The following is a 22,710-nucleotide window of genomic DNA, read 5'->3' as shown; positions in this document are numbered from 1 at the left end:
AAACAATACAATAAAAATCCTCATCTGATTAAACTGTCTTTGGGTTTAGTTTCCTTTGTCTTTTATTGTAACGAGTCTTTGTTCGGTCTCTCATTTCAGCTCATGAAAGCCCTGAAGATGACTGCGAAAACCTCCCAGCCAGTCCTAAGCTCCCAACAGATCCAGGCAATCTTTTTCCAGGTGCCAGAACTCCTGGAGCTGCACCAGTGGTTCTATCGCTGCCTGAGGCAGCGGCTGGAGCAGGTCAAAAGCCAGCAGCCGGCAGTGGGAGACCTTTTTCAGAACCTGGTAAGTGGGATGTGAGAGCGTGGATCAGGATAGTATGGGCAGTGTGGGGTTGCAAGCCAATGGTGGGAGATCTCTTCCAGACTCTGGTATTGAGAATTCAAGAGTGGGTTTCAGAGACTGGAGAATGCAGGCAAGTACAGTATACGGAGGCCAAAAGTAGGAAAACTCTACTTGAACATGGTCTGTGGGATATCAGAGCGGGGCAGAGGAGATGAAGCGAAGAATTGGGAAAGGAGCCAGTGGTGGGAGACCTTCTCAGGAATCTGGTATACAGGATGCGACAGTAGGTATTAGGACATAAAGAAAGGAGTGGAGACAACAGCAGGCAGTGGAACAGTGGGGTACTGGAGATCAAAAACAATGTAGAACGCACTACATTAGGAGACATTTTCAGATTCTGGTAAGTAGGATGTAAGCGAAGGCTAGGGAGATGGAAGAGGGAGGGAACAAGCAGCTGATAGTAGAGGCTTTCTTCAGGACCTGGATAGTGAGAGAAGGGATCAGTAAACAAGGAGGAGGGGTATCCCATATCTACAAGGGTTAATTCCCAGAGCCTGTTATGAGACAGGGAGTCTAGGGGTTAATCAGGTGGCCGAGTCTGAGGTTGAAAGTAAGTGGGTGCTTGGTATGGAAGAGAAACAAAGTGTCAAAAGTGAGGACCCAACCTGCAGTAACTACATATTTCCTGTAGGGGGACTAGAGATTAGCCAGAGGAAGGAGTAGCCTAAGACAGAAGAGGGTTCCCAAAACCTAGCGCATGGGTAATGTAACCAGACAGGTCCATGTGACCAATGAAACACTGCTTCAGTCTTGGGTTTTCAGGTAACAACCTTTTGCGAACTGGGAGTTGTAGTTGGGATTCACTTTAGTTTATCTGAATGAATAGATACCTGAAAACAGTGATTTCTAAAAGTAGCCATTTTACACATGGAGTCATCTGGCAACAGTATAGAAGAGAGATACAAGCAGAGTAATTGGAAGAGCTTTGGATGGAGGAGTAATCATGCTAGTACTGGGTGGTGAGAGATCTCAACTCCCTAGATCTTTATTAAACCCTATTGAGGAGGAGGATCCGGCATGGATAGACTTCAGAGCTTCTGGTCAAGAGATATGAGCAGCGACTTTTCGGTTAACAGACCACAATCCTATGTTTCAACTCATATTAAATCATACAGGTTTGGTACAGAAGAAGGGTTGAGTTCTCTTGGGGTCCCAGACGATATTTCCTGGTTGCTTTACGCAGCCAGGCCTTAAGAGCTTAGTGACAGAAAAGAACATCGGTCATCACCTCTCTCACTTTCAGGCGAGGCAGAAATCTCGTCCCCTAGACATGAATAATCCCCCTCTCTTGCAGCAAGTTTTAATGACACGCACGCCCACGTCTTTTTTAACCACTGGAGGGCTACGTTCAGATCGGTACATCTGGATTTCTAGAAAATGTCCCGTCCCTCCTGGAACACAAGACAAATGTCAGGGCACTTTGAACAAAAGTGCTACAGATCACTGATCTTGTTACCTTGAATGAAACACTCATGAGACTATAAATAGAGTGTTTCATCCCAAGTAAATTCACAGTTTTGTATGCAGTGGGCTTTGGAACGATTATACTTGGCTTGCAAAGAAAGGTACAAAATGGTAAAATGAATCCAAACTGTTCCAGAATCTACTGAAGCCTTATAGCTATGTATCTGTGCACTAGAAACTGGATTTCTTGCATCTATGCCAAGAGAGCAGAAATAGTGTAAGAACACATCCGCAATCTAAAATTTACTTTGCTGGCATTGCCACAGACAGACAGCTTCCTCTAGAGGGTTTGGCTCCTAGCCCTTTCTGTGCATGAGCAAACAACCAATTGAGTATCCACTTTCAAGGGGTCCTCAATAGAGCTACAGAATTACCTGATCTACCCTTTGGATTGAGAGAAGGTAAAGATAGACAAAACACACAAGAGAGTCGAAGCAAGGAAAATGAAAGCAAAGGCAAGCGGCCAACCTACTATCATCACAACCTTTTTCTAAAAGCTGGAAAATATCAGGCGAGTGGAATGAAGCAAGGAAAATGTTTGATATCAAGAACCATATTTTTCCAGCATTGATACATCCATAGAAGAGCCTTGACCTTAACCATATTCCTGAAGGAGATGCCGGTAAGCAGCAGACATTGAAAGAGACCTCGTTCACAGTCAGATACACAATGGCGGAGAATAGAAAGAGGGAATTTTCTCAGTTCTAGTACACCATGACTTAGCTTATGAAAGACTGAAGAAACATCTGGAAGAGTGGAGTACCTGCAGCCTGATGTAGACCATTTTTTCTTCCCCAACTCATTTCCTCCTTCTCCGCTCTGAATTTCTTTTATTTCTATATTTTTAGTTTTCTTACTTCTGCTGTGTCTATCACCTCTCATCGGTCCATCTTACTTATGTTTCTGTACAGGTGACCCAGCTGGGTGTATACCGCTCCTATATTGGTAACCATCACATTGCTCTGCAGACAGTGAAGAAGTGTACCAACTCAGATGGACGCTTCCAGAAAGTGGCTGAGGTAGGTATGATGCAGCGCTCCTCCGGAAATGTTTTCTAAAGACATGTCACCTCTCCCTGAAGTATAATTTCTAACATACTCTCAAACAGTGGGGCCCATATCACTGCGAACCACACTTAAACACTTACACTTTACTTCATTGATTGGTGAAATTCAAAGGAAAAGCTGCTGTATCAAACTGGAGTGTCAAAAAACTAAATTGCATATTTATACTATTTACACCTGCAGTTTTAGATGTTTTTACCAAGGTTTCATAAAATATGACATTATTTAAGACACACCACCATTGAGATCAATGGATCTGCTAGTAAGAAAATTAGGCGTAGGAAAACTCAAGACCAGCTTGATTCTCTCTTTATCTAATTTTTATTAATAGCAAATTCAGCATGTCTAAGATTATTCACTTTATTTGTTTTATTGCAGAAAAATTCGACCTTTAAAATATAAGGATTCAGATTTAGGACAGCTAAATCATTTATTTAAGGAAAATCCAAGAATAGACATTTTTATTATTTTAATAGATCAAATATTGGCAAAAGACAGATAGTTCCCAAAACATTTACCTATTCTCCTAACATCCCTAACGAGAATCTCAGATAAAGTGCATTTCCCTGTAAAAGAAGACAAAGTTAGGCAGGTTTCTTACATCTCAGGAAAAATCAGCAATCCGGCAGCATCTCGAGAGGTAATTGAAGGAAGCGGTCCCCTTCAGTAAAATCAGCACTTTTTATAACTTTTTCACTAGCTCTATCTAACTAAAAGTGTATCTTTTAACTTAAATGTGAGTTCTGATTTGACAATTTTGGGGTGGATGAGCATCATCTCGTCATCGAAACTCAAGTTTCCTTCCGTCTGCAATTTTTCTAATGGGTCCATTGTATTATTGAATGCCCAGCCTAGTCCGGTTCCCTACTCGCAACGTTCTGCATATTTCCCACGTTCTGTACCACTGTGCTTATCACTTGGCAGCCATCTGCACTTCCAGTCCAAATCGACCTTGAACCTTAGGCAGTCCAGGCTCAAGCTGCTCGCATTCAATTCTCACACATGCGCAGTTCTTTTGTGGCCACAATAATCGAGTGACTCCATTTTCTTTTAGGCCTCACGACTCAGAAATGGGAACTATCATAGAACCAAACACAAACAAACATCAATTTAAATCATTTAACCCTTCTGTTTACCTCCCCCCTTACTAAGGTTTTCCCAATTAATATTTACCTAACAAATAGCTACATTTAAGCGCAATATACTTACTTTATTTTCGCGTTTTTACACAAAGACACATAAACAAAAGCACGTTTATGCCGCATTCCATTAATTTAAAGCTGCTTATTAGTTTAGGACATGACAAAATCACATAATTAGTTGATTATGATTGCAACACAAGCAAGATTATTTCCCACGTGTATTTGTGTAGGTGCATTTCTTATTCTACGTTGGTTATACATGCACAACGTTTCATTAATACGAGTTACTGTTATTGGAGTATAATTTTACAAGGGGTACACAAAATTTTGTTTCACCACCTTGCTCCATCAACTACAGTACCAAAGCAAGTGCGCATGGGGGAGACCATGACCCCACCTGCCCTGTGAATGTGGAGAATTAAACCATGTATTAGAGACATGGAGTCCTTGTAGGTAGGACCATCTAAGTAAAGGAACTGTCCTGTGCCTTCAAAGGTTATGATGAGTTAATCATTTAATGCTGGAGTAGCTGCCTTATCCAATAGGAGGTCAATATTTTTTTCCGGGAAAGTGATCTGTTGGGGATAAATACTGTGTTGCTCCAGAATTATTGGGAGAAGAGTTCTGCATTCATGTGTATTCTGCACTATGCATAGTCTACAGGAAATGAACTTGTATATCCTCTTAAGTTGACATAGACTGAAAAGATTGGTTGTATGATCTTGTAGGTTAACACAGCTGTCAATTTCCCTGTCATATCTCTCTTCCACAGGCAATAAAGCTGCCAATCTCTTCGAAAGATGCAAAGTCTATCTACACACTCGAAGGTGAGTATCTATTCACACCTTTCCGCAGTCAGTCCAAAATTCTGGATCTCACCAAACAATCACTACTTCGTTGGGGCATATATGGAATCCTTCACTGGTTTTGGCACTTGTGAAGTTGAGAGGCAGACAATCAAAGTAGTTTTCTCTTGGAAGTTTATTGCAGGAAAAGCTTACAGGTCCAACGAGCCCAGAGGATCAGCACAAACTGCACATCTGAGTTCTAGTCCCCTGTCCCTGACATTCTAATACAGAATAAAATATAATAGAAGCACCAACAGGGTGCATACATTCTAAACCATAAAATGAGGAATAGAGGAGCCGACAAATGGTAAACAGAGGATAAGAATGCGAGGTAAAGGAACACCACATATCTCCTCCCCCTTTAAAAAAAATAAAAGAGAGAAAAAAAATTAATCAAAACAAACTAGTCACAACGTTTCTTGGGAATCCTTCTTATTCTGCAACTCCTCTGCACATTTTCAACATCAGAATCAGTAAACTCTAACTTTGATTTATCAATGTAATTACCAATTTTAGCCAAACAAGACACATTCCACCACTGTCCATTTTCAAGTTTGACAGCATGGCCTTTAATATCAACAATGCAACTGAGTTCTCTGAACTTAGACTTGCCTTTTTGTAAAAGTAGAGGATCTTTTACTCGAACACACTCACCCACCACAAATTTTGTAACTTTTCTTTACCTTAAAGAGCTGTTCTTTACATATTTCTCATGATTAACAAGATCACTAGTATATTTAGCCTTTCTAGAATGAGAAGAAACATCACAGTCACCACCAAGTGCTTTTATTTTCCAAAAATGATTGCGAGAAGAAGAAGCCTGTCTTCCTCTCATTAACTCAAAAGGAACTGCTCCAGAAACTGAATGGGGAGTGGTTCTATGTGTCCAAACCACATCTCTCACATCTGTTTCACAGTCTCCTCTCACTGACAGTACTTTGTATGCATTCAACCAAAGCCCTGTTGAACCTTTCAACTTTGTCATTGAATTGTGGAGGGTAAAGAGGAGTGCATAGATGTTTCACACCTAAATTTGTTAACATTTCTTGCAGACACAACAAAGTAAACTGTACACCATTATCTGTCAACAATTCCTCCAGCACCCCTTCTCTCCTAAACACATCTAATGACAGATTTGGTGTTGGGTTCAGAAATGCCTCTCACTTCCACCCACTTCCACCCATCTGGATAAGTGATCAATTAGTGCAATAAAATAGTTCATATATTTGGGTAGAATATGAAAAGGACCAAGAAAATCCACAGCAAATCTTTGCCATACTCTGTCAGGACAAAGAGTAGGCTTGGGAACAGGTGTAGATGTTGTCAAATGCTTATCACTGTAAGAGCATCGCACACAATCTCTTACCATGTACTCAATATCACACTCAATACTGGGCCACCAAAAATCATTCCTGATCCTGCTTTTGGTGGCAGTCATGCCCAAATGACCAGAATGAGCTGTTTCCATAATTTTAATCCTGAAGTTGTTGGGAGGAATATGGTTATCTCCCCACACTAGTAAGTTATTTTCAATTGAAAGTTCATCAGCTACTTTCAAATAAGGTTGTAAATCAGCCATCAAGGATTTTTCTTTGGGACAAACTTTGACAACATAGGCCATAACTTCTTTCAGGAGAGAACCATTGGATAAGACATCCTGACAAATCTCAATGTTGGGACATATCACAGTGTCATATACATTGACAACGATACATTCTTCAATATCCTCTAGACCTTCAGCTTTCAACTCAACATTTTCAATGGGAAGTCTGGACAGAAATTCAGGTTTAACATTTTTGCCACCAGCAATATGAAGCACAACATTGTTTTAATTCTAACAATTCTGTGGCCAACCTAGTAAGTCTAGCTGTAGACTTCTTTATTTTAATACCTGAGAGGATGTCAACCAAAGATTTATGGTCAGTTCTCAACCAAAGTTTCCTTCCCCACACATATGATTTAAATTTAACAACACCCCATACTCACACCAGCATTTCCTTTTCAATAACCAAATACCTCAATTCAACATCTTTTATCACCTTGAAGCAAAACCTATTGTCACTTCCTTGTTTTCAATCATTTTAGATAAGTCAGCGCCCACACCATAGGAACTGGAATCTACTATAATAAAGGTTTCCCTGCTTTCAACATATACCTGAAGAGCTGGAACGGATAAAACACACTCCTTCATAAGAACAAAATGTTCTTGACAAGTGGCCATCCAAATGAAATGGGATCCCTTTTTTAGTAAATTCCTGAAACACAGGATGTGGTGCATTAACAATGCCTTCGACATTGCTGGGTTTCGGTTTTACACCATCCTTGGTGAGAACATGGCCTAAATATTCAATTTCATTAACAGCAAAAATTCATTTGTCTTCTCTCAAATTTACATCATTGTTTTGTATTGTTTGTAAAACTAACTCTAGTACTTGGTTGTGTTCATTTTCTGTATCAGTGTGGACAAGGATATTGTCTTGAAAGACTACAACATTAGGAACATTTTGAAGCATCTTGGTCATAACTTTCTGAATCCCCGAAGCAGCAGAACCCAGTCTAAATGGCATTCGACAAAATTGAAATGTACCATCAGGTGTTACAAAAGCTGTTAGATGACGAGATTGTTTATTTAAAACAACCTGATGGTACGCTGACTGCAAATCCAACGTAGAAAAACATTTGGACTGACCTACAGCTGTAATCAAATCATCAGTGTGTGATAAGGGAAAATTCTCTACCCAAATGGCCTTATTGAGGGATCTTAAATCCACACATAAACAAAGTTCACCAGACCTCTTTTTAGCCAAACCATGGGAGATAACCACAGGGTAGCATCAACGTTTTCAATAATGCCATCAGTCTGCATTTTATTTAACATGGTAGTAAGTTCACTTCTTATGCTGTGTGGGACTTTTCGAAGTTTGTGTTTCATGGGAATTACACCATCTTTAACCTTACTGGTATGGACAAAATCTTTGATCTCGCCAATCTTATCATGGAACACAATTTCAAATTTTTGAATTCATTGACTGTGTTCAAAAACAGAATTCACTAAAAAAACAGGATTTTTCTGGCCTGGTTTGATAATCATGCCGAACTCCACTTGGTGCCACCATCTTAACACATTATTGCCTTTGTAAGCCACATATACTTTTCCATGAATGGTTTTGTTATCAAACATGATATCTGCCGAAAATAGCCAGCCAAATTAATTCTGCTGCCTTCAAATGCAGTTGTGATAACATCAGGAGGAAGTAGTACCATATGTGACCAAGATTGATCGTACATGTTAATCGAAATAATAGTGATTATGGCTCCAGAGTCAAATAATAAAGGAATGTCAGAGTTTTGAATTTTGATATTTACTAACGGGTCGCCATATCTTTTTTCAGTGCATGCGTTGCTGATTTCGAAATATTCAACAGAAAGCACAGACAAAGCTACTCTTTTTTCAACAAACTCTTAGTTGTCCGAAATTGAGTGTTCTTGAACACTTCCGATATGAAAACATTTCCCACCCCTGCAAACCTTTCAAAAGTGGCCCATTTTCTTACATCTCCAACATTCTTAAGCAATAGCTTGACAATTTTTATAGTTAGATAGATGAGACAGGGAACCAGATCTAAAAAGTTTCGAACTGGTGCTGTGGTTTTTCCTTCTGTGGCGCTGCTATCAATAGAATCTTTGCCCTTCTTTTGCTTAACATCATTGGGATTAAAGGTCTGTGGATTGTTACCTGAAACATTAACTTTAGCTACAGTGGTATTGTTGGTATTAAATTCTAATTGTTTGGAATCCAACTCTGAACATTCAATACTCTTGGCTATATCGATGGTTTTATCTAGGGATGGGTTTTTACAAGAAAGTACTTTTCTTTGAAAATCATTGACAAACTATTTGAGCTCTGATGAGTTCAGACGTAAAGTCTTCAAATTTACAGTAACTGGCTAAGACTTATAAGACAGCGACATATGTATCAATAAATTATTTCGAACCCTGAACACGAGTAAAGAATTTATATCTGTGCACCACCAAGTTGACTCTGCCCTCAAAATATGTACTCAATTGTTTGAGAGCCATTTGATATTCATCCGTATCACCACTGTCATGACCAGTATATTCACAGGTGAATGGTCAAAGGCATTCTGCCCTTCTACAACTGAATAGAGGTACAGAAGACTAGGTTTTCTGTCTGGTTTAAATTTCAACCCATCGATTGCTCCCAAATACACATTGAATGATCTGAACCACAACTGCCAATTAAGAGATGGTTCACCAGGTTCTTGTAAAAAATAACTGGGAGGTATAACAGCTTGCACAGTAAAATAAATGCTTCTAAAAAATGACCAAAAAAAAATAGTGTGAATGGCAATATACAAACAAACAATGAGGCAAATAAGTGAGTAATTGTTTCAGAAAAATATAACTAATAGAATGACTGGATGACTAAATCCACAAAAATTCCAGGAGAAATGTCATAAAATTGGCGTGTGGATCACCGAAACCACATGAGACGCAGCAGGCAAGTAAGGGCAAAATGACGAATATGTGCTAGAAGCAGTATGTAATAGGTGCACATGCATGTGGACGTCACAGAAGAGAAAGGAACACAGCGTTGAGCAATTCACGATCGGAGCGATCTCCCACGGCCGAGGACGTGAAGAACCAGAAGTGACCGAAGCGATTTCCCACAGTCAAAGGAAGACGGAGGTGTGACACGGAACCGGTAAGCTTGGCATTTCGAAAGGACTCAGTTTGCAGTGTCGCGTTGCAGTTAGCAGGGCAGCATTGCTGTCAAAAATTGAAGTCGCACAGAAAGAACCCCAATGATGGAAGTCAGGACAACAGAGGCAGGAATCCAAGTAATGCATGGAATGCTGAACACTGGGAGTTCGTAAAGAGAGCTTGTGCAGATGTGTTGAGAGGAGAGAGGGTCGTGCAAGCACGGATGTTCAAAAAGAAACAGTAGCAGGGCCGGACTGAGACCCAAAACCGGCCCTGGCAAAGTGCTCGGCCGGCCCCCTGGGGGTGCGACCGAATCTTTGTCGGGCCTGTTTTTGGACGATTTTGTTACAGGGCCGCTTTTGCAGCTATTTGCGGCCCCGGATATGCGAAAGTCAGCAGCCAGTAATCGAGTTAGCTTGTCCGGGGCAGTTAGAAAATACACGCACTACTCGGCAGAAAGAAACTTTCTCAAGAAATGTTCCATCTCCTCGAAGAATGGGTCATTTACATATAAAGAATGCACGTGCTAAAAATTAGTTCGGGGACCGAACCAAGAATTTTAAAAACTGCTCTCTAAGAATAGAGAGTGCCAACATCTTCGACACAAACAATCCTCAGCTTCATTCTGCCGCGCCCGCGCGAAAGTTGCTTGCCCCCCTTCTCGGTCCTGATGAAGACCCCGCAGCAAGGGCTCAACTAATCCCTGCATTAATCAGAGGGTCGAAACGTCGACAATTGCTCACTGGCTTATCAACTTCACCCCATCAATTGTTTCATTTATAGGCTTTTGTGGAGTATGATCTCACAATTTATCCATTATGAACCGTTGGTCCACCATACTGTATATGAATAATAATTACAGTTTTCCTTGATTCGCTGATTTTACTGTCACTTATTCCTTCTCACTACCTCATCCTCACCTGATCACTTACCCTCACCTCCCCTATTCCACTCGGGGCACTGTACAACCAACTGTACTGTTTGATTGACTCTTGTGTATATTTAATATACCCAGTCTCATTGTGATTAAAACAATGTTGACTCATTCAATGTGTTGTTATCTATTTGTTTCTGGGCCCACTCCTTTCCAATAAGAAACATATCAAGGTTTAAAAGATGAGACCTAAATTAAGAAATATGAAATCTTTTGGATTCTTCTAAATTGTGAGTGCCTATTTACATTAGTAATTGGTAAAAAGTTGAAATAGGTTGAAATATAAAAGCTTGAAAAAAAAAGTCTGTAAAAATGAAGGCGTGATAGGCAAAGGTTTGGAAAAGAGTACCATTCGTTTTAAAAGTCATTTGCAAAATAGGGTTCAAGGAAGGGACCTGGCCCAGGGTTGGGTTGACAGTAAAGACTGGGATTAGTGTTCAGTCATGTTTAGATTCAGGGTTCATGTTTGAGGTAGGCTTAGGGTCTTGGGCGGGGATAGGGTTAGAAGTAAGCCCCCCATTACGATGGCAGTCTGACGAGCGTTCGACTGCCATAGCCGCTGGTAGGAAACCCCCCACCCTATTAGGATACGACCGCCATGTAGGAGGTTGTAAAATGCTTTTTTCTAGTGTGGCTTGTGCTGCGTCACAGGAAAAGGGCTCAGTACAAGCTGCACTAGAAAAAAGTATTTTGTGAACATCCATGCACTGTGCACCAGGCACCATTTGGTGCCTCTCACACAGTGCATAGTTGTGCCCCCCAGGCCACTAAGCAGTGGACCACATTGAAGGGGACCGCCATGAACAGGCAGTTGGAAAGGGATATCCTAATATCTCCGGCATCACCTGCACAGGCACATATGTCCATAGTAGGGTTTGAAATCCGACTTCCGTCCCAACGGGATCTTTGATCCTGTTGAAGGCAATGGTCTTTCCCCCGACCACCCTCATTGTAACACAGCGGTCGGGCAGATGAGCTGGATGTCGGGCAGACCACCACCGCCGGCCTGTCGGTGGTGACCACCCCCTCGACATCATAATGAGGCCTAAGTGTTTAGCTGAAAGGTTACAGATACTATTAGGGTAGGGTTAGTGTCCGGGTCACATTTTAAGATTAGGCTAAAGGCTATATGTAAATGTGAATGAATTTGCTTATTTCAGACCTACGTATTAAAACATATGATTCTTGTAATGTAAATTGTGTGTTCTACTGCATGTTGAGATTTTATTTACGGCTTTAAATTTTGAAGTGAACTTAAAAAAGATTTTGTACAAGAGCTCAGTGAGTTTGGTATTTAATTTTTCTTGGTTTTAATGTCCAAAGAGATGGGCTAGCCAGCGCTATATAAAACTCTTCAAATAAACAAATAAGCCTGATGACTATCTTGTTTTAGGTTTGAATGCCAGGTTTTCAATTCAAGAGCTTGTCCATAGGTCTGCAAGTAACTTTGCCCAACCAATGATCTGTCTCAGGCTGTTTTTTTTCCTTTCAGAGCTTCTTCTGACACCAATTGATCGAGTAACCAGGAATACTCTGGCTCTTCATGTAAGTTTCGCCGGACATGGTTTCCCTGCATGTTGCTCCGAACTACACCTTCATTGAGGTTAGATGTCCACACACGCCTGTCCTATTCTGCTCAGCCAAACGTCAAATGGAGTCTGTTTCTAGACAAGTAATTGTATGTGGAGAAAAATAGAGCTAATTGTGTTACCGCATTGTCCAAGAGCGTTAATTAAATTAATGTCAATAAGTCATAGGGTCCACACATTCATCATCTGCCTACCCTCTTTATCCCTTGCGAGTAGTGTCTCTCGCAGCCTTTTATGCCCTCTCCTTGCATGTTTTTTGGTCCACAGGACCTGTTGCGGTACACCCCGAAGGACCACCATGATTATCCCCTGCTGCAGGATGCCCTCTGCACCTCCAACTACTTCCTCTCAGGGGTGAATGATGAGATATCTCCTCATAGGAGCAGTGAAAACTCAGCCGCGTCCAAGGTGAGTCAATCTGGAGGATGGACCCTGTGTCTTCAATACCTTGTGTCCCATTCAAGGTGTATTTGTTGCGTGTTGCATTTTCCTTCTATCAATCCTCTTGTTTGTTGTCTATGCCTAAAATCTTCCTTTACATCTGTACTGTTCATTTCTAAGTTCTAGTGTGCACATGGTTGGTTGTCACATTGGGCCAATTTTCTCTCTGTCCTCTACGTTATTTACATCCGAAGAGTTTCTAATTTGCGGGTCTTTACAACTTTTCAAGGATTTTGGAGATAGGTGGGTTATGGTTAGAGAAATCAAAATGTTATATTTAAACATAAATGTTAGTGAGAGAAAGTATAGGGGAGGAGGGAGTACAGTTGGGGAGGGGTATGATGACTTGGTTGAGGATGCCTGCTTATGTTTTATCTTTTCTCGTGTCACGTATGCTACGTCATGTCATGTCACATCAAAACACCACATACATACCACTGGCACATCTTAAGGCACAGGCATGGAACTGAGACACCCAACAAACTTGTTGAAACATGTCACATTGTGTGTGGTAGGGTGATGCTTTATTGTCCATCAGCATTATCTCCATCTTGACATTTTTCAAGGCCAGAATACTCTGTCCCATCCACCCTTGGATCCCGATCAAAAAGTTGAGGCGAGTATCACTTTGACACCACTTAACTAACTTGGTATCATCGGTGTACCATTGATTATCCACCTTCTACGCCACGGGTAGCCCACCTAGATGCTGGATATATACTAAATGCCGACACTGAGAAATATTCCATGAATCATTATGAGTCATTATCCATCGAGGCAGGAAAAGTGACCCCAGGCAGGCCGCCGGCTCTCATCTGGAATGGAATGAAGGCAGGCATGTTGTGGTCAGCAAAAGTCGTTCATGGGCATGCAACTGACCAGAAGTAACAGCTTTCATCATGTTGCTGAATGTAGGCAAGTTAGACATGAGATGATAGTTTTCTGATGTGGAGGAAGTTATTAGGTCCTTCTTCCCCACTGCCAGCTTGACTTCACCATTTCAACTTCCAGGAAGTTTTCACACTTGAAGATCATTGCTGAAGCAAGGACTCCCCTTTAGAATCTTGAACCGAAACATGGGGTACAGGTTTAAGCGTGAAGGGGAATGGCCCGGTTGAAACAGCAGCCAGGCCATTGCTTTCTCCCTCTTCCATATCTGTGTAGTTTTCATGTTTACAATGGACCTGTTTGAAAGTGGCATGAGCCTACTGGCCATGATGGTGTTCCTGTTTCTCCCAGTTTTCTACTAGAAAAAAATTGCAAGGTTGTCAAGCATTGTTGGAGAGGGAGTAGAGACCTCAACCATGTGTCCTAAAGTGGTAAGTGCTTCAAAAATCTAAGAGGGCTGCAAAACTCCTGACTTTATCGTCAGTTCCTCCTGAATCAGTGAGCTTTTCTTCACCTGAAGCATTTTTACAAAAGCATTTAGGCGTAACTATGGGCTTTGCTTGTCAAATGGTGATCTCGCTTTTCACCCCTTTCCCTGGAGTTGCTTGTACTCGATTCTGGCTATCCAGCACTCCTGTATAAACCAGTTATTCTTCCAGATTGCATTTTTATAGCCGCTTGATGAAGGTGCATGCATGTCCAAGTCTTCCAATAATCAGCTGTTAAACCAGTTGGCAGTGTCCTACATTGAGTCTTTATGGGAACACAAGTAGGACCTAAGTTAGAGTTTGGTAGGCAGGGTCCTCTGAACCAAACGTTGTGAAGTTTCATGCCCACCAAAGTCGGTCTGCTTGCTCTATTTAGAGTCTGATGACCAGTCAAGCTTCTACCAATGGTTCCTCCCCTGGATGCATCTGGGAGGCTTTCTCCTGCCAGCATGGCCAGGTCCGTACCGGGAGAAAATTGTTGACTAAAGAAATTCCACAATGGCTGTCTGCCATGAGTTCATGGCCAGCGGGAATGTGGGTGCCCCAAGGATGGGGAAAAGGGGATACATTGTCAGTAGCCACATAAGAAGTGTCCCACACATCAGTGGCGCTTTTTGGCCGGCACCACATAAGTGAGTCATGGTTTACATGGAGGTTTTCCACTATTACTGCTGCTAACTACTTGCATTTAGTGCCTAATACCCATTCCTGTCCACCTCTAAATCAGCTCCTAATGCTTGAACTGAAGCTTTGATAACTATCTCTTTGTTTTTAAAAAATTGTGTTGCACTTTTAAGAATTGTGTTTTCTTGGCTAATCTGACACTATCATCATTCTGTGTTTAAAATTACCTGCACTCTCTGACCACGCCGCATTCTGAACCCCGATCCCCGGCGCAGCCGACTAGGTGATGACGCCGTGGGAGAATAGGGTTGCAGCCGCCATATTGCTAGGAGGAAAGGGTTGTCGCTCCAGCTGTTGGACGTCTCCCACCCTCCTCTACACTGTATAAAAGAACTATGCACTCCCGCCCGCGCAGCGGGCGGGTGCAGCGGGCGCGCCGCCGGCACGCCAGTGGCACGCCAAAACCGCGCCAAAGGCAAGCCCGTCTGCGCCAGTCCGCTCCACTCCAGCGCCGAGCGCCAGGAGCCCTGGTAATTTTTCCTCAGATTGTCAGACCAGGAGGGTTTACAACCGTGAGTTATTGTTAAGTCTTAAGTGGGGGGGGGGGGGATTGCATTTGTATAAGACCAGACAAGGATATGTTGACAGGACTTATTTTGTGCCCAGCATGCTCGTCTTGCCCACCTACAATTCTTTGTAGACCAATCAGGGCATTCATTAAGACCCACAACACCAGGGGGGATAGTGAGATGAATACAATTAACTGTATACTTATTAACACCAGGTCCCTGGTCAAACATAGCACAGAATGTGCTGAACTGATCAAGGACAAAAATGCAAAAATTGCTTTCATTACGGAGACCTGGACGGATTCGGCCTCTGGACCGGATTTAGTTATTGCCACAACGTCAGGTTACCTGAGCCGTGTTCTGGACAGAGCCGGCAAAAGAGGAAGTGGGCTTGCTATTATTTATCATGCCTCCATCCGGGGATCATTTGAGGCGGTGTCCTCACAAACGTGTGAGGCACTGGGGTTTAAGCTATGAATCTCAAATCACCAAACTTTTCAGAGCTGCCTCCTGTGTAGACCACCTGGATCCAGGTCACAATTCCTCGAAACAGTTGGTATTATCTTGGAAGAAGCCCTGTGTACTAAATCCTTTACAGCATTAGGAGATTTGAATTTCCACCTAGAAGGTAGCTCAGACCTGGACACTCTAGCCCTGGTTGAAGCAATGCAGAGGGCGGGACTCACTCAGGTGGTAATGGGGGCTACCCATACAGTAGGGCACACTCTGGATGGCATCTTTACGAACAATCCGGACCTTCAGTTCGTCTATACTGAGTCCATGGCCTGGTCAGATCACTCAGTTGAGCTATTCAACATCCAAATGCCCCAGCTGGATAGGGCCAGGCAGGATAGGAAGTCAGCCAAGCTGTACAGACCCTGGAAAGGCATTGGAGGACCGGCTCACATCCTCTATGATCACTCTGCCAGCAGATGTAAATCAAGCGGCAGAGAGGTACACAGACTGGATAGATCGAGCATGTACCATCTTAGCTCAGCCTAAACTTTGTTGCCCCACTCGTACAGTACCATCTGCTCCCTGGTTCTCCAATGAGCTACAAGAATATAAGCTGATCTGTAAAAAATTAGAGCGAGTTTGGCATACGGCTTACCTTTAGGCAGACAAAATTAAGCTCAAAGCCAGTCAAAGGATTTACAAAGAAATGATTAGGAAGGCCAAAGGCACATATTTTACTGATTGGATTGAGGGAGCCAAGAACTCTACTAGGGAACTCTTTGACACAGTCACCAGTTTGGTCACTCCTAAATCAGTGATCGTTCCTCCAAGTCTGGAACTCTGTGAGACTCTCGCCAAGTTCTTCTCAAATAAAGTGGAACTGATTTTCACGGCACTTGAGCACCAAGTGTGGTTGACTCTTCTTGAAGGGACGCACAGGACCCTCTTGGTCAATCCACACGAGGCAAAACTCTCTGAGCTCTGTCCGGTGAATTCGGAAGAGATAAAAAAATTACTGCATGCAACTAAATCAGGTTCGCCTCAAGATCCCTGTCAGTTGCAAAGTTGGCAGCCACCCCTATATTGTGTATTCTGGCGCACCTATTTAACCAGACGTTTGACATCGGAGAATATCCAACATGCTGGAAACAAGCATTGATTGCCCCACTGCTTAAAAAACCTACTCTCGACATTACAGACCCCAATAGCTATCAGCCCATAGCTAGGCTGCCACTGCCAGCTAAACTTATAGAGAAGGTTATGAATTCACAGCTCTGTGCCTTTCTCAGGACCTCTCAGTGTTTGGACACAGTCCAACACGGGTTTAGGGAAGGTCACAGTACTGCCCTGATCAAATCTACGGAAGAGATCAGGAAGGCGCTGGATGCAGGGGGACGTGCAGCTTTGGTACTCCTCGATCTTTCAGCGGCCTTCGACACGGTCCACCACAGCATCCTGGTGGATCGTTTAGAAGGCTGCGGGATCCAGGGGATGGCCCTGAGCATTTTGAAATCTTTCCTTGCCGATAGGGTCCAGGTGGTGGTCCTGGTAGATTTTGAGTCTAGACCTTTCAAACTCCCTTAGCCCCACCTTATTTAATATTTATGTCTCTTCCCTCGCCCCGGTGATTCGGTCATTTGGATTTGAATTAACATCTTACGCAGATGATACTCAGATCGTGGTATCTAAGCTCCCGGGGAGAGAAGAAGGCATAGCTGCCAGGTTCCAGGACTGCATGACTGCTGTTAGCACGTGGATGGCAGGTAACTGCCTAAAATTGGACTCCTCTAAAACCGAGGTTCTACTCTTTGGTGCTGATGTTAGTTTCTGGAGCCCTAAGTGGTGACCCGACGATATGGGAGCTCCACCTATTACGGCAACGAAGGTAAAGAACCTGGGAGTTTTTATTGACAGTCAACTATCCTTCAAACCGCAAGTCAATGCATTAACCTCCTCCATTTTCTGGATTATGAAAACTATTAGGAAGGTTCTTCCCTTACTACCGGACAGTAGAAGGAAAACGGTGGTGACAGCACTTGTGCTCTCCCGCCTTGACTACTGCAACAGTCTCTTCCTGGAAGCCCAGCAGGGGCTGCTCAATAAACTGCAGGTGCTGCAAAATGCGGCCGTACGTCTGATTACGGGTCTGCTCAAGTTTGCGCCGGTGGCACAGGAACTGAGGAAACTGCACTGGCTTCCGGTGCGCAAACGGATAATGTTTAAATCATTTTGTATTGTGTACAAGGCCATTCATGGACTCGGTCCATCTTTTCTCCAACGGCACTTCCAACTGTACACACCAGGCAGACAGCTGAGGTCGGCCAACAAAGGACTAGTGAAGACAACTCGGATTAGGAAAGCACGATGGGGAGGCAGAAGCTTCATTTCTGGAGCTTCCACAGCCTGGAATGCCTTGCCCTTGGCCTTGAAGCAAAGTACCAACCTGATGGCCTTCAGGAAAAATATAAAAACCTGGCTTTTTGGCCTTTAGAACCGGACTGTCACCTTGGGGAGATATCATTCCAGCACCAGGACACCGCTCGGTAACAGCGCGCTTTACAAATGGTATAAATAAATCTGAGCATTTGTGGTTGGCGAGAGCAGGTCTGAAATCTTCCTGCTCCTTCATTTAAACAGGGAGGTATATTGGCGTCTGAGCTGCAGTTTGAAAGAAGTACAAATTCTCTCTTTTATGGGGTTTAACTTGAGGTTTTAAATACTTCACCTCTTATATTGGAGTGGAGAAGTGTGGCTCACTGGTTAGAAGCAGCAGACCCTGAAGCAGAGGTCGGCCCGGTACCAGGGTTCAATTCCCGACACGGCAGGGTCTTGGGTCAATGTCTGCGGACTCGATAATTCTCGCCTAGGTGCCTACGCTAACCATGGGTCCCATTCTGCAACTCTGGGCAATAGCTTGCTTAATCTCCGCAACGGCCCTAGCAGCGCTGGGGATGCCTGGCTTCACCTTGGGGGTGCCCTCTCACAGGGAAAGCCAGGACGGGTTTCCCAGCGGTATACAGCGCCAAGACGCCACGTAACGGGGTAACAGTGCGCTTTACAAGTATACATACATTACATTACATTACATATTCAAGGCCAAACTATAGGCCCTTCTCTTTCAAAGATATTTTTTATTTAAGTCTTTTTCTGATCGCTCCTCGCGACGCTTCTTCCCTGACTGCTTCTACCAGACACTGAGGGGCAGATTTACAATGAAAGTGGGGCCACTTGTGAACCAAAACTGTTGTTTCTGTTGCCTGGAGCCCTCATCAGACTGCCTGCGCTACAGGAGTAGCTCAATCACCGCATACCTGCGCTGCTGGAAGCTAGAAATCACTGCGTCGCCGCAGAGGAGGGTGAGGCGCTGGCCCCGGGACTGCGAGGACCAGCAAACAACAGCTCCAGCCGGTCCTCTTCCCGCGAGAGCCGCGCCCCCTCATAGAGCCACGCCCCTACAATCTACTATACCTTAAAAGCGATACTTGGAACGCGCACCGCGGGACGAAGACCGGGCAAAGAGCGGGCCGTTTGAGGCCGTTCGAGAACGTGAGAGTCCGGTCCGGCCCACCCCCCTAAGCACTACATCCTGGTCGTCCCAATACAGGTATCTATCATTTCTCTGACTTCTCCTATAATCACGACAGACAACTCAGAAAGATCTCTTAACAATTAAACATTGAAAAATGAATACGAGATCTAGCAAGCAGAAAAAACTTAAAAAGAACGGGATAGGAGAAAAACTGTTAGGTCCAATGGATGATTTTCTGGCCAAAGCAAACACATTCATCGACCAGAGCATAAGTCTAATTGAGGGGAGAGTTTCAACCGACCTTGCAATCGCACGCCGATCCTCAATGGGGTTACTAGCAACCGCAAGAACCCCAGAAGTACAGTCAGCGCCAACCCAAACCTCGGCGACCGCAAATAGACTTAGTCTTCCAAACAACGTAGACCTTTCAGCCTCCCAACTCTCTGTAACTTTTACAGAGAGCGACTTAGAAAAAACCCCTGACATCTTCCCTGACCCAACTCCTGAAGAAATAAGGCAAATGAGAGGGAGGCGGGAGGGTGCCATAAAGAAAAGGAATGCTAGGAAAAACCCAGAGCATACCGAAAACATCAAAGCGACGGAGCACATAGTCTTGGTCGGTGATACAAACCCGGCAGCGCTACCCCATCACTCTGCCCCCCCAACCAATAATATCGTAACAATACATCACTTACCACACGACCTTCAAGATTCATCAATCCCAGATCCTCCAAGCCCACAACAATCAGGTAGAGAAAGAGAATCAGCGAGGCTAATTAAGGAGATAGCCTCCCTCCTAAATTCTTATATTCGTCCCCTAGAATCAAGACTTAGCAATATTGAGAGTCAATTAACACAAATTTCTGGCTCTCTCAAACCTATACCCCCACAACCCCATCCTAAACCAGCCCCCAATCCCACGACCACACTATCTGTACTTAAGAAACCTGTAACCTTACCTCCTTCACAGACCAAAAAACAAACTACAGTAAAACTCCCTACAGTAACAAACCCTCCCACTGCACAAAAAACAATTCCCAAGCCCCTGACCATTCCCCCACAAACTAACTCCCATTCGACATCAACAGTAAATACCCCAATCATAAATACACCCGCTCCTAAAACCCCCGCCATAACAAACACAAATCCTCCAAAAACAAAAGGAGCCCCGAGAGGGACTACTGATCAAAGACCTACCTTAAATATGCCTCCCGAGGCATCTCCATACGTGGTAGTCATGACGGGGTTCCCCGAACTTACAGGCGAGGGGACGGAACCCAACTGGTCGTTAAAGAACAAAGTCCAGTACTGGCTGAATACAAACCGCCCGTCCCGCCACCCTGGAAAAGCAGAATAGCATCAGTATGCCGGACCTCATGGGTAGGCCATAGAAAAAAAACCATCCGGGGAGATTGCATAGTAATCACGTTTGAGGACCCCAGCATAGCTGAATACATCTGCTCCTGGGAATATAATAACACCTCAGGGGGGATCGCAACAAGATCTTTGTCGTACTTCTACCCAAAAAGGTATAATAACAACAATTACATACGTGACACTGATAACATCTGGCGGAAACCAATCCCGCAGCCGTGGGAATTAGACGTCACTGGTCCAAAACTACTACCGCGACTTAATGACCCCGATAACTCCTGGTGGCCAGTAAACCAGAATTACCAGCAGAGAGAAGTCCCATGGCAGCTTACCGGCCCACAAAATAGACCTAGAAACTGGGAGCAGTGGGAGAGGCCACCCCACCAACCATACGGACCAGCTATAGAGATACCATCAATGGGCAAAACTGGCTAGGCATACCAACCACAAACCGGTTTAGCGGCCTGGAAATGGTCGATTGACCAACAATCACATCCCCGGAGCCCTCACAAATAATCTTGTCCCCTTCCATTTCCATCCCAGCCCCTCCACAAATGAAAAATGCTGCCTCAGACAACATATCCACTCAGCTTTCTGTGATCTTCTGGAATGTGGCTGGCCTCCGAAATAAAATTGAGGACGGTTCGGCCGCCGGTTTCTTGAAGGACACTCAAATCATCTGCTTACAAGAAACCTGGGCAACGACGCCCCTTCACCTTGCAGGGTACAGGACATTTACATCCCCCGCCCTTCCCAGCATTTTAGGTAGACCTAAAGGGGGACTGGTAATCTACCTGGCAAATACAATCTCAGACATGAAGATCTTCAAGGTAGATCTACTATCGAACTTCCAGATCCTCACTTTCATAATTGGGAAAAAACTCTTCATCTCAATAATCAACATATACAACAATCTAGAGGATGATAACTTCTTGAGCGTTCTCTCCCTAATTCAGGAACAAATAACTGAGCATTGCCACTCCAAACAGAAAATGGAAAATGCCCACATAATCTGGGGAGGAGACTTTAACTTACATCCCTGCCCCAACAACGACACCTGTGGCATGGTGGACGAACATGACAACTCCCTAGTCCACTTTATCCATTCAGGAGTAGGGCCAGCCATGAACAAAATTTTTTCTGAATTGGATTTGCAAATCATAAACCCCATCCAACAGTCAAACAATAAATTAGAACCCACTTACAGAAGAAGGGGCCACAAGACTACCGTGGACTATGTAATAGTCGCAGAAGCCTTGAAAGGTCAAATCAATAACTTTAAAATTTTGGAAAATAATCTCAGCGATCACTCCGCCCTAAGCCTAAATCTTCAAACAAACCAACCAAGAATATTGATGGCAACCATAGCAACCGCGTTAACGCAGAATAGGCTCGAACTGGGTAAAAGTAACGGACTTACAATAAGATGGGAAAAAGTGGACCCCAATATTCTCACAAAACGGCTAATAACATCTGCCTATAATAACATTTTGATCTGTCTTGACCCTCACGCGGAGCCAAATCAAATTTTGGAAAACTTCGATATAATAATAGAACAAGTTAAAAAACTGCTAACCAAAACACCTAATCAAAACAGCTCCATAGGATGGTTCAACCGAGACTGTACCAAAGCGCAGACCAATCTGAGGAAAGCTCTCGGAAATCCAAACATAGCCAAAACAAATATATCCAAGCTCTTCGACGGGAGTATAATACCGCCAGAAAAACAAGGAAAAAAGAACTAAAACAATCCTTGTGGAACGCTCTGCACCAGAGTGCACTTCTGAAAGACAGCCAGGCATTCTGGAAAATAGTTAAAACCCCATTTCTAACCGACTCCAACGGTCCAAAAATCGACGTGGCTATTGATGAGGACACGTGGGTGAACCACTTTTCGAAAATCTTCAAATTGACACCCACTAGCGAAGAACCCCAGTCTAACATCAATCCAGTAGCCTATCCTATACCAATGGAGGTTGATCTGCAGGACCTCGAAATGGCGCTATCCTTTAGCAAGAGTGGGAAAGCCCCCGGCCCTGACGGGGTCCCAGTCGACTTATTTAAACATCTTCCGGACCTTTGGGTACCAATAATCACAAGAGTTTGTATGGCAACAATGAAACTCGGCCTGCTAGACTCATGGTCATCTTCCACCATGGTCCCAATCTTCAAGAAGGGGGATCGACAAGACCCTAAGTGTTACCGACCAATCTCGCTCCTTGACTCC

General features: G+C 43.7%; 1 protein-coding gene across 1 annotated transcript in view; it reads left to right on the top strand.

Annotated features, from left to right (window-relative positions):
• The window catches only part of LOC147703161 (active breakpoint cluster region-related protein-like), a 372,854-nt gene that overhangs the window by 100,372 nt on the left and 249,772 nt on the right, over positions 1–22,710 (top strand). The window contains exons 4-8 of the mRNA XM_086931703.1: positions 100–288; positions 2,724–2,831; positions 4,791–4,845; positions 12,018–12,070; positions 12,382–12,522. Coding sequence (XP_086787829.1) covers positions 100–288; positions 2,724–2,831; positions 4,791–4,845; positions 12,018–12,070; positions 12,382–12,522 — 546 coding nt within the window. The remainder of the gene's footprint in view (positions 1–99; positions 289–2,723; positions 2,832–4,790; positions 4,846–12,017; positions 12,071–12,381; positions 12,523–22,710) is intronic.

This window comes from Lissotriton vulgaris, chromosome 7 (assembly GCF_964263255.1).
Source record: "Lissotriton vulgaris chromosome 7, aLisVul1.2, whole genome shotgun sequence".
NCBI classification, from domain to species: domain Eukaryota; kingdom Metazoa; phylum Chordata; class Amphibia; order Caudata; family Salamandridae; genus Lissotriton; species Lissotriton vulgaris.
The sequence above is the reverse complement of the archived record's forward strand: the minus strand, read 5'-3'. Positions and strand labels throughout refer to the sequence as shown.